The sequence below is a fragment of the Dermacentor albipictus genome, chromosome 5 (assembly GCF_038994185.2).
Source record: "Dermacentor albipictus isolate Rhodes 1998 colony chromosome 5, USDA_Dalb.pri_finalv2, whole genome shotgun sequence".
NCBI lineage: Eukaryota > Metazoa > Arthropoda > Arachnida > Ixodida > Ixodidae > Dermacentor > Dermacentor albipictus.
The window spans coordinates 23,265,001-23,278,297 of NC_091825.1; the positions used below are offsets into that span (position 1 = coordinate 23,265,001).

General features: G+C 50.2%; 1 protein-coding gene across 2 annotated transcripts in view; it reads right to left on the reverse strand.

The window, feature by feature from the left end:
- The window catches only part of LOC135898306 (uncharacterized), a 78,568-nt gene that overhangs the window by 27,724 nt on the left and 37,547 nt on the right, over positions 1-13,297 (reverse strand). For both annotated transcript variants that reach the window (XM_065427188.1, XM_065427187.1), the window contains one exon: positions 1,344-1,740. In XM_065427188.1, coding sequence (XP_065283260.1) covers positions 1,344-1,740 — 397 coding nt within the window. The remainder of the gene's footprint in view (positions 1-1,343; positions 1,741-13,297) is intronic.

A 13,297-nucleotide genomic window follows, 5' to 3' on the forward strand; every position in this document is an offset into this window, starting at 1 on the left:
GCACAGCAGTCGGCGCAGGCAGACCTCCACTCATGCAGTGCTTTATTTCCTTGTATCGGAGGCGTCGTCGGTGAAAATGCGACGTGCAACTCTGGCCCCATCTCGTGGTCGTCGTCGCGGCAAAGCCCGTCTAGCGCGGCACTACGCTTTTCTTCTGTCATACCGTCCTGTTCCGCTTTCTGTCATATGCCTCTGCTGCGTCCTCCTCCCCCACTTTCCTGCTCGCACTCTAATCGCTATCGCCAGCTTTCATCCGCACTCCACGATTGCTCCTTCATCCTTGGCTGTTCTCGTTGGCTCGGTTACTAGGACGCCAAGAGACGACGCCGATGTTTGCTGCGCTCTCAAACCGCGCGAAAAACGGGTCAAAAAAGAGAGGAGGGAACTAGGAGCAATAAATTCGTAATTTGGCATTGGAACGTGTATGCCTAACCAGTCACGAAAGCACAGTACTTCGTATTGCGTTGCCACTTCAGTTTGACTGATGCGACTACGCTATTCAAATGGTATGAAAGAGGTCTTATATTTTCACTAAAATATTTATTCCCATAATAAATAAAAGAGAATACAAGTTGATCTTAACAAGATAAAAAAGATCCAATGTGGTTTCCGAAAATCAAAAAACTAAAAAAAATTCTTATTTCATGTAAATTCGGCTCCGGAGATCGGCAGCATTGATAGCAAAGTCCATTATATTTCCGACTACTTGTCTCTCCGTAGGTTTTCCTTCATGCTTTCATGATGCCGTGCTCTATGGCGTCCAAGCTCGTGCGATTCTTGGTAGGTTTTATGTAAGTTGTTGGCTCTATCATATACGCATCAGTTTGCTTGTAAGCTACAAGCCGTGGTTGCTCAGTGGCTATGGTGTTGGGCTGCTCAGCACGAGGTCGCGGGATCGAATCCCGGCCACGGCGGCTGCATTTCGATGGGGGCGAAATGCGAAAACACCCGTGTACTTAGATTTAGGCGCACGTTAAAGAACCCCAGGTGATCAAAATTTCCGGAGTCCTCCACTACGGCGTGCCTCATAATCAGAAAGTGGTTTTGGCACGTAAAACCCCATAATTTAATTTTTTTTGCTTGTAAGCTAAAGCGAAAAGCCCCTGTTCGCTGACCAGCCGCTTCACGAATCATCGCTAGTAGTGAAACCCCTGAACAGTACACAAGCATACGCTGCCTACCTATCAAGTATTGTGTGTTTAGTTCAAATATTCATTACTGCTTTCCATTACAGTCAAGAAGACAGGCTAATAAATATCCAAAGCATTACCAAGCAATCAAATACATGACGACCCGGACAACCACATGCATAGCTATAACCTATACGAGAAAAAAAAAATCACCTGCAGCTCAAGGCTCGTCTCTGACCGATCGAGCAGCACGACGGGCGGCCAGCTCGCCCCTTCCGCAGTCAGGCTGCACGAGCTGCGGCCCAGGTCTCCGCGGGGATCATCCAGGGGCTGCTGCAGCCCGTGGCAGGAGAGAAAGCCGCGTGGCAAAGGAGGCGGCGCCTTGCAGCTGCTGGCGGCCGACAGGTTCCTGGCGCCTGTGCAGTGGGCGCCCTCGCGAGGCGCCGAACCGCGGCGCACGCTGCTGCCGACGCTCGTTCTGCGCGAGTCGCCCGCGCTGTCCGTCTTGCGACGGGAGAAGAGAAGGCGCTGCGCGGCCAGGTTGTTCAACACGCTTCCGGTCGACGGCGAGAGAAGGCACGACTCGGAGAAGCAGGCCGAATTGTGGCGGCTGAGAAGAAAATAAAGGGGTCGGACATAGTTACGCAAGTTTAAGGTTAGCGTGAGTTCAAATAAGTCGCAAGCGAAACACAGCGATGTTAGCGTAGCTCCAAATAAGATGAAAAATATGGAAGAAAAGTACGGGACGCAAATGAAGTGCGGCGAGGTAAAGCCGCTTAAACTTCATAAAATAGTGGCACGCTTTGAAGAATGCCGCCGCCTCCTCGCGCGCTTTGGCCAAGGCCGACGTCGCGTCGCTATTGGCCTAATACCATCACGTGGGCCTTCGCGCCTTGCATCAGCGCCATTTTTGGTCGTCAAGCGTCTACAGAGTGGCGAGTAGCACATGTTGGCGCCGTTGCTGCGCTCGAGTAGTGTAGGCGGCGCCACCCTCAAGGAGGTTGCGTGAAAAAGAGGAGAAACGAGGAGGAGGGAAGGCGGAGGAGGAAATTGTCGCTTCTTTACGAAGTTGAAGGGGTTTTACGATGAGGACGACATGAACGCCATTTAACAGTTTCTAATCGAAAGCAGTGTCGAGGTATGCACATTAAATAATACGGATCCAACGTATTGCAAGAATTTCGGTAAATAGCAAGCATTTCGCGGAAAGTTGGCTCTTCTAAGCTGAGGGACTAGCGGCACCTGTCGTAGGGTACGGCAAACAACTGGCAGCAAACAAAGTACGGCAAACAGTACGGCAAACAACTGGCGAGCGAGGCGGGAAATGGCATATCACGTGACAACGATCGTTCGGAGCGGGAAGACGCGCTCGCCGAGAGGTGATACTTCAATCTGTAACCATAGTTAATAAATCCAGTTGTTTCTGATCGTCGGCCGTGCCACCATGTGCGTCAACCACTGACATGGCGACGAGTATCTGTTAACGACACCAACGCGGACAAGAAATGGAAAACATGCCAGATTCAACGTGAGGGAACGACAACGGCAACTTGACATTGCGGTACATGCATAGGGTCATGACGCGACAAGCACGCAGCACGGCGTATGGAACCACGGTGCGAAGAATAAGCTGAACGAGGTCAACGACGCTGGGCGAAAGCGCATCAGAACGTCCCTGGCCTCCACGGTGTCAGCGGACGAGGTACCATTCCCGAAACGAAGCACGGCGTGTAACGAGCGCACGGACGCCTAACATGGCGGATCGAGACGACGAAGCGAAGCACTCAACGCTCAACGACGAGTACCGGAGTGACGAGCCGTTTGGAGACGTGCACCGAAGCAGATTTTTCTCTGAAACCCCCACGACAACATGAATTGTAAACGCGAACGGCACAGCGGAGCTCAGGATGCCCGCGATGGCGATGCAAATGATGGCGCGACTGTTGAAACGACAAATGGGATAGCAAGGTAACCCAGTCAACGCGGTTAACGTCGACAACGCTACACGACCGATCAACGAAAGCGCCGCAAAAAATATCACTACAATGCCTGACCTCACAGCAAGTCTGCCATCGTTCTCCGGAACAGAAACCTAGGCGAATAGATGACTTCCGTGGAGAGTATGCGTGAGGGATGTTCATGGAATCACATGGCTACGCTAAACGCCCGAATTTACAGACTTCGTGGACGTGCAGCAGCTTCGCATCGCACGGACGGCGTAAGCTTAAAGAGTTGGGAAACTTCAGTAGCGGCTCTACGAAAGGTGTATGACATGCAGCCACTGTTTTGTGAATGGGTGGAGAACGTCAACGCATGGCGACACAAGGAATACGAAACCGTCACTGACTACACGTGCTGCCGTCTGCAAGGTATAGAACGCGGCAAGTGCGCCCTAAGCGACGACCACATTGTGGACTGGTTAATTCAGGGTATGCAATCGGAAAGTGCAAGGCGTGTGCTCGCGGTGTTCCACGACCTGAGGAAAAGGAGCGTGTCAGAATTCATCAACTATGCACGACAATTCGACAGGCGCATAACATCGACGAGAAGCGACGGCACACACGTGAAGTCATTCCCACGAAACGAGGCCCCGAAGAACGCAATGAAAGGTAAACACCCGCAAGGCAAGCCTGCGAGACTTCCCGCTGAAATCTGCGCTTGCTGCCTTCAGCGGAGGCACCGCGCGAAGGGTTGCTTGAAACCCGACACACATACTGATGCGAAGGTAGCCGCCTCAGGACGAAAACACCGAAGAGCGGCGTGACAGCAGCGCACCACCAGCATTGTGACGGCGCGCTCGTTCAATAACATAATCCTTATACCAACAAAGATAAATGACATAGAGACGTAGCACTATGGGTTACGGGATCAACAGCGACTGTAGTGTCATCGGCGTTTGCAATACAGCAAACCTCCGATGTTGTGCCACACACGCACTGCACACTCACTGAAGGGACCATTCGGAAACTCAACAGCTCCTGTCGGAGCAACCCAAGGGCACATCGCCATCGAGAGTGCAAGCACAACCATCGATGTAAAAGGGGGGAACGACTTACCACATGACACTAGCATAGGCACTGATTGGCAACATTGCGTTAAATTCGATTACATCGAGCGATGCACGAATGGCACACATACACCAGAGTGGATAGCGAAAAGCAGCTCGCAAAAAGCGCTTGAAGCGGAACATCGAATAAACGACATCCCACAACAGTCACTGAGCAACAATGAAAACGAAGCCGCTGCAGCCTGTGTGCAACTGTTGCCGTAAACAACTTTCACAAGCTAGGGAGTCCCGAGCTTCCACCACCGGAGTATGTGCGACCTGAGATATTACAGGTGCAACCAGCATATTTCAGCACTGACAAAACAGAAAGGATAAGGTCAGTACTCATCGCAAAAATTCATGTTTTTACAAGCGCTGGCAACGAATAGGGTCTCTGCATGCATGCCGAGCATACAATTAACCTCAGCTATGAGAAACCAGTTCGTATGCAACGGTACACGACGAGTGATATGAACAAAAAGTTCGTAAGGGAAGAAACCGAGGACTGGCTGAAAAGGGGCATCATCCGCAACTCAAAGTCGGCACATGCCTCACCTGTGAGTACGTTTAAGTATCTTTGTTTAAGTATCTTTAAGTATGTACGACCGACTCGCCCAACAACGTGCTCTCACCTGTGATTGTGGGCCAGCCACACTACGAATCAACACCAAAAGTATGTGCGTCGACTATCACTTCCTGATCGCGAAGACCATCAAACGGGCTTATCCAATTCCAAGAATCGACACACTGCTTCGCAAAGTGTCATAGTCACGACTTTTCTCAAAACCTGACGTGAAGAAAGCTTCTCTCAATGTCCCAAAATGCGAAGGTGACATCGAGAAGGCAGCGTTTGTGACTGAAGACGGACACTATGAGCCAACACACATAATCTTTGGCTTGTGCACAGCACCGTCAACCATGCAAAACATCAAGCATGAAGGATTGCAACCGCTCATCGACAGCAGACCCGTCATTGTGTATATGGATAATATGTGCATCTTCGTTAATGACATCGAGCAACAAATCCAAACCGTGAATGACGTTTTGAAGACATTGACGGACCTGAACCTACGAGTGGACTTTAGGAAGTGCACTTTCGCTGCTGACTCTATCAGCTTCCTAGGGTACATAACTTCGAGAGACGGAGGTGCCATAGTCCCACAACGCACGAGTGCAATAAAAAACTACGGGCAGCCACGTTCAAAAACGGAAGTGTGATCAATCTTAGGATTGACGTCTCACTACAGGAAGTGCATCAAAGATTACGCGAAGATCGCTCAACCACTGACGATGCTTACGAAGAAGGATGTACTACTAACATGGACTGCCCAATGCCAAACAGCTACTGCACATTCTGAAAGAGAGACTGACTGAAGCACCAATACTCGCAAACATCGACCCAGCACTACCGACACAAGTTCACGTCGATTAATTATATAGTGCGTTTGATGCTGTCCTTTCGCAAAAACACTCGGACGAAACACGCGTTGTAGAATACGCAAGTAAAAAGGTGCCCGACTCACACATGCACAAGCCCTCAACAGATTTGGAGGTGATTGCGGTCCGCTGGGCCATGACAGACAGATTTCACCAATACCTGCAAGGGCTAAAGCACTTCGAAATATACACCGACAACTGAGCGTTAGCACGCATCATGTCAAAAAAGAATCCGCAGAGGCGATTCGCCCGCACAGTTCTCAACCTGATGTTATGCAACTTTACGATTCGCCACTCGTCAGGCAAGACAAATTTCATCGCATATGCGCAATCACGGGTCCCAGAGAACTCAGAACCAGGGGCGTAGCCAGGCAAGGGGGGCGGGGTGCTTATGGTGCGTCAGCCCCCCCCCCTCTCGAAATTTTTTCGGGCTGTCATGCACCGCCGACCAAACCAACCCCCCGCGCAGGGAATGATTCTGGATTGTGTGTAGAATGGTCTTTCACGCTCGAAAAGACATTTCAGCAGGAACATTGCGAACTCGGGCTGGATTTCGCTCCAACACCCATGCACTGCGAGTCAGATCACGAAGTTTGATGGGAGTTTTGATGGCCAGCATGCTGGTCGCGGCATCTCGCGGAGGCCGCGAAATCTACGGCACGCAAGGATTTCAATTCTGAAACTTTATGGGTGTAAAGTTCTGATAAACGTTTGATGCGAAAGGAGCATTTCCAAAGTCGTGCTTTAGCAATTCAATTCCGGAACTATTGAGTTTAATGATGTTATATAGTACAGTGGACGCCAAATGTGCATTGACTTTTCTAAAGTTGTTCAACGGACCATAAGAAGCGACAGTTCAGATCAACACACTATCAGATAAGATAAGATAAGATATAAGCACGCAGTGAGGTCTGAGGCGATGAAGCGTTGTGGTGGGTCATTTGTGCCGTGATGTCACAGAAAAGAATATCAACATTTTTTTTTTCATCTGCGCCAAAGCATCCATGTCAAGACACTAAAGCCAGCAAAGCTACCTATACATTCTCTTTTATATTTCTGCTTTGACTTTTACTCGCGACAACCACGTTGTGCCTCTTCCATTTTCTTGTTCTCGCTACCCGCGGGTTGCACTAGCCAGCCAGAGCGCATGAGTTTTTCTCGTGTTGTACCGACCACTGTGCGGCGCACATTAGTGCGCGATGGTTTTGCTCTGGCCGAGTGGATGTTCACCTGGCAAAGTTTTAGTCAATTTCCGGCTAGCAGACGAAAAAACGAAACTATGGTCGCTCGCCGTCACCACTGCGGGGACTCGACAGATTAGAACGCGTTCGCTTGAGCGCAACCTCTCCGGAAAATCTTGTCTCGCCGGTGCAGGATACTGAGCAGTATGGGTATGGTTCTTTGTGGACCAAGCGTCTCACGTTTTCTTCAATATTCCTTGGGTAGCCCCATCGGGTGCCCAAAGTATGCATTCGATTGTGGGAAACATGCTTTTCTTCGGGTTTTCTCATTTCGGTGCGCCGCCCCGCAAAAGAAAAACAGCCATTCTTGCGGCGCAGCGAGTTGTGGCACGGTGAAAGTTCAATTCTGTCACTTCTTTCGCAGAAAGTATTGTGCCACGGGTTTCATTTGCCGGATAGCCTTATTATATTATTGCGAAATCAATTATATTGTCACGTGGTCGTGACGTATAAAGAACGCACTAGTAATACTGTGGAAGACGAAACTAGCATTTATTTTGCGAACCTGTGCCAACAAAAACAGGCTAGTTAAAGAACGGCTACCGCGGCGAACACAGTCGGTGATCGTCAAAATCTGGTCAGCGGGTCAAGCACGCCGGCTTTTATACACCACTAGTCGAACGTTCCAGAGTATTCGCTGGGACCCGTGCGTCTTCCACAGAGTTCTACACCATTTGCGTCGCGCATACATGGAATCAGATTACACAAGGTTTGGTGACACACATGGTATGCAGCCACCGATAACATTCCAGAAACTTCCTATACATGCAGGCGCGTCCTGGGCTGTGCGATAACATTTCTAAGGCCGTGAAACATGGTCACGCGATAAAGATAAACATGTATACGTGTCAATATCCCCTCTTAAAAAGCATAGACCCGATGCTGCAAACAAACGAAATTAATAAAGAAAACACCCGTTGCAAAGGAACAACAAATTAAGGAAGTTTGTCAGCCTGCATAAAAGGGCTTAAGACGCACCCCGTGGACCACTTCAGATCATGCGTGGCGCCGCTGTGAATGCAAAACGCCGTCTGGCACGACCTCATAGTCCCGTTCGCCAACACGTCGGATGATCATGTAGGGTCTGAAATAGCGTCCAAATAGTTTCTCACTGTGTCCTCGTCTTATTATTCATTATTCATTATTATACCTCGACAAATGCATAACGAGGAGGCCGAGCTGCAACGTGAGCTCCGCCTTCCCCCCCGAACAAAATTTCTGGCTACGCCACTGCACAGAACCTCTTCATCCTGAAATCTCCAGACAATCGACTCAGCAGAACTCAAAGAGATGATCCTACGCTTGCTCAGATCATCGATCAAGCTCAAGCAGCAACGGATCGTACAATATATACTTGTACACCTGACCACAGATGGAGAACGAGAGAGTCGTCGCATCGTAGTACCAGATGGCCTAAAGCAGTCAGTTCTGGCGTCGTACCACGACGAGGATGGCCACGGCGGTGCTCTGAAACACTCCGAAAAGTCCAGAAACGCTACGTCTGGCACAGCATGAACCGTGATGTTGAAGACTACGTGCGAGGCTGCAAAATGTGTCAAAGCTACAACGCTAAGACAGGAGCAGAAACCGGTTCGCTAAACCCGCGCATCCCAGGGCAGTCACCATTCAACACCACTGCCATGGACCGCGTTGGGCAAATAAACACTGAGGACACCAACAAGTATTTCAAAACGGCTGTTGATGTCACCGCGAGATTCATCCTAATGCGCGCTATACCGGACAAGTTAACGAAACACGTGCTACGTTTTCTTGATAAGGACATCGTATTCACATTCAGGGAGCTGGAAACGGTGGTAACAGAGAATAACTGCGTGTTCTCTTCACGAGCAGCAACACTTTACCACACAGAGAAGAGCATCTACCGCAGGTTCGCCGTACCCTACGCTACCGAAACGAACGGTCTTGTCGAGTGTGCAAATGCAAAAATCTTGCCAGCGCTTAGAAATAACTTAAGTGGCAACATGGACCACGGGGCCGAATACCTAAAGGAAACAACGTTCCAGGTGAACAACCAGCCGCACGTTGGTCTGCGAATGTCACCGTTTCAATTGCTGTACGATAACCGCCGTGGGTACTCAGTGGCTATAGTGTTGGGCTGCAGAGCATGAGGTCGCAGGGTCGAATCCTGGCCATGGCGGCCGCATTTCGATGGAGGCAAAATGCGAAAACATCCGTGTACTTTGATTTAGGTGCCCGTTAAACAACCCCAGGTGGTCCGAATTTCATGAGTCCTCCACTACGGTGTACCTCATAATCAGAAAATGGTTTTCGCAACTGTCAGCACCGACGGAACCACAAGTCCAAGCAGAAGCTAAGCGCGAAGATGCACGAACTACGCTAATCGACTGATTGCACGAGGTCAAGCGCAAGTACGGCACCAAAGACAAACCAGCATCTTTCAATGTGGGCAATGAATTTGGTTCCATAAAGGTACAAGACCAACAAAACTAAAGCTAATGCACGACGGACCCTACACGGTGACAGCAGTGGAGAAATAAACGTACACCATCTCCGAGGGGACAGGCCAAACAAGGCTGGATACAGCCAGCCAGCTAACGCATCTTCACGCACAATCCGGCTTCAACCGGACACAATCGCAAGCCGCATGAAGAAACAACCCGGGTCTCTGACAAGAATGATCACGTTCAAGCGCAGTGTGATACGTGTGTCAAACTCCCGCTATAAGAAGGTGATTAGATGCCGTTTCGAACAGCTCACGGTCGGCCACAACGAAAGAAACCGCTGCGCTGGCTCGAAGACCACGAGGGCGCAATAGATTGAAGACCCGGCAGTTCTAGCTGAGGGATTAGCGGCACCTGTCGGCAAGCGGGATGTGTACTAGAAATGACTGGCGAGCGAGGCGGGAACAGGCATATCATGTGTGGACGAGCGTTCGGAGCGGGCAGACGCGCTCGCCGAGACCTGCTGGCCTAGGCAGGTGATTGGAGCACGTGCTGTTACGGTGCCCCGCGTACTCCGTGCAGCGCGACGCGCTCACGAATACTTACCGACGCCTCGGACTGCCGTCCGACAGCACCGAGGCGCTACTGTTTCCAACGGCGCATTCATCAGTGACCGGTCGCGCCTTCGCGGCTCTGCTGGACTTCTTGGACGGCGCCGAACTGTACGAGCGGCTGTAGCCGCCGCGCCTTCCTGACGTACCTTACCGCTGGGCTATCTATCACCTCTTTATGCGGGAGACACATGGTGCGATTTTCCGTGCGATCTGTCGTACGGCGCGTCGTGTGCGACTTGCCGCATGCGGCGATTCGGGACACATGGTACGAATGAGCGAGCGGCGTATAGCTCCGCCCAGAACCGGCGCCCCTGCGTGGAAGTTCGGAATGCTGCATAACTTCGGACAGAAAGTGAAAGCAAACGTATTTGCACCGCTCTCTTGTTTGAAACAAACGATGACAATATAAACACGCCTATGGAAGCACTGTAGACGTGTTTCCGCAAGGCCGCGTTAGCAGTAACGGCTTCGTTGACAGCCGCCGGTGGCTATAGGAGCCGGCAGGCATAGCTCGCTCGGCCATCGAATCCGACACCGGTGGCGCTTGTGACACGATCGCTTGCAGCTCGTATAACGAAGCGCCACAACATGTACACAGTTATCTCACGCTTAAATTGTAGCACATTTTATTTCATTGGCGCCGACGGAAGCGAACGAGCATGCCAGGCGAGATTGCGATCGCTGGGAGACGGTGTAGGCCTAGCTCGCCGGCCGTCTATCCGAGGCCGAGGGCCCATACCGATGCGTCCGCAGCTCGTAATAAAGCGCCTAAATTCATCAGCACAATCAACGTCTGACCATTTATGTTTCTCCTAAGTGAAAATACGGTTATTTTCCTCGGTGCCGTTAGTAGCGATGAGTAAACACGCCAGTCAGGCGAGCCGCTTCGTATAGACGATTGCTGGCGCGTCTGCGCTGACCGCGTCCGATTAGAAATCACGCCAACGATTTACTATATCGCACAACGTTTTATAACATGCACTCTTTCGAGGCCACTTTATTCTATAAGTTATTTCGTGTCAGAAACAAATTGCAGCTTATTTATGTACCGCCGTCAGCGGCGAAAGAGGCCTTCGTTTCGACCAGGGAGAAAAAAAAAACAGACATGATCGGAGCGGCGAGGCGCTCGCTCGCCGGCTCCGCCCCGTCGGGTCTATGACGTGGCCGTGACGTTCGCGCTACCGGCGCTGTCATTGGCTGCGGTCGCCGACCGATGCGGTAGTCGCACGAGAATATTCAGCAAGTTGGTCGCATGCGCGGCGTGCGATTCGGCGCCGCGTGCGGCGGATTTGGTTGAGAACCTGTTGAGTGCGGCTGCCGATGCGAATGGTCGTACGACCGATCGCACCCAAAATCGCACCATGTGTCTCCCGCATTACTCTGTTCTCTTCACTACCCTTTTTGCCCCTTTCCCCTCACCTGTACAGCGCCGTGGAGGTGCCCTCGCACGAGAGGCAGTAACAGCGCTGTACTTATCTCTTCCTTTTCCCCTTTTAAAACCACTCACACACACACACATCATGCAATCTTTAACCATCCTTAATATATTGTAGCGAAAAGAGTATAGCGCGGGCCTCTTTGCATGCTTTCGGGAACTTTGTGGGCTCCTCGACGTGGGGGCAAACCTTTGTACCACAAATAACCGTGGCGGTGCCGGGCATGTACTGCCGCCCGGCCGCCGCGCCTGACGTCACACGTGCACCTGACGTCTCTTCGTCCCACGCTCGGCTGTCAAAAGCTGATTAGTTATGGTCAGAGTGTTTTTTGTGTACCGGGTGTTGACGCAACCATGTCTTGACGCCTTGAACTCTGACGCTCATTGTGTGGTGTCGGCTTGCCTGATTGGTCGGAGTAACGAAATAGCCCATTGGTGGAGTGAAGTGTCTCTTGGATGCTGTGTAAACTTATTTAAGGAGTAGTTCGAATAGTTTTGAAAGTGAGTAAGTAGACAGCAGCAGACGGCGCAACTTCACCAGGGGAGACCAGGCCGGTCAGGCAGGCCGACGACGACGGGTATGACATCGTTCTCTTTGTAAATATTTTTGTACCATGTTAACTTAAAGTAAAATATCAAGTAAATAAACCTAGTTGTTGAAATTCTACTTCTCGTCGTCGTACCTGTGGATTTGGACTTGCCCCTGCCAGAGCTCATCCCCATTCATCTCCGTCTCCCTGGTGAGCTGATGCGTCAGATATCTCACAGACGCGTCACTTCGCTACAATATCCAGTTGTTTGTGATCATCGGTCGTGACATCATGAGCGTCAACAACTGACACTGCGCATAATTGTTTGGAGTTATGCGAAGCGTTACTAAGAGTACCAGCATACGTGTGTGCCGGCCGTGCACGTGTACCTAGGACGTTAGCAGCAAGGCATTGCAGCAACAGCGATGCCACAGTGACTTATTTAGTGTACTCCGGGGAGGGGGGAACGTTCCAGCCTGTTACGTTTTAACCAGGCTCGACTCACAAAGCGCTGCAGTGTCGCACGGCGTCTACCTAGTGATAGCTGCTACGAATAAAGGACTGTAAGATGTGGACCAATCTTAAAGGTGATGCAGTGTAAAAGAGGGCCTTAGAGCGCTAGCTTCCACAAGAAAATAACGGGGAAAACTGTTATGCTCTCGTTGCTGGATGCTACGGAACGTGACGCATGTGTAACACGGTGTTACAGTTGATTTTTACTCGCACATTTTATTCCTGCATCTGTGCTCTGTAGAACTGGCGCCGGCGCTCGTGCTAGTTGGCGTTGGCACGCGTAAAGTGTGCATGCGTCTGTGGCCTATAGTATCGGAGCTCTATTCTAGACACTTCGCCATTTTCTTCGATGCGTGACGTAGGCGCGACGCGTACAAAATGGCGCAGATGGCCACGTTTTGCTTTCGTAACGTGACTTGAATTTTCGTCTAAGAAACTAAAATGAAGGCACCGAACCTAACGTTCTTGGTACAGCAAAACGGTTTTTCTCCTCGGCACAAAATAAAGCAGCTAGCTTAAAAGGAAACTTTAGCTCTTGTGTTCCTATCTAAATACATGTAAAAGGGGAACGCGTATTTTTCGGCAACCACTGCCCCAAATTAGCCGAGAATTGTTGCATTTAAAAGAAATACCTATATTCTAGTGATTGTTGGTTTCAAATTTTTGGTTCAGGTCGTCGATTTCTTATTTAATTTCACCAAACATCAAAAATGTTCAATAAATAAAACTATGAAGTTTACAGCTTTAACTGAGCAACGAAAAATTATATCACAATTTTGTGAATGGCATAGAATAGTATGCCTAAAGAGGTGAAAATTGATATGTTACACACGAATCTCAAAAAAATTTGTAATATGGAAATACAGCTTTTGCAGAACCCTTTGTAAACAACGTAACGAATTCATATAAGATATAAAATGACCTATCA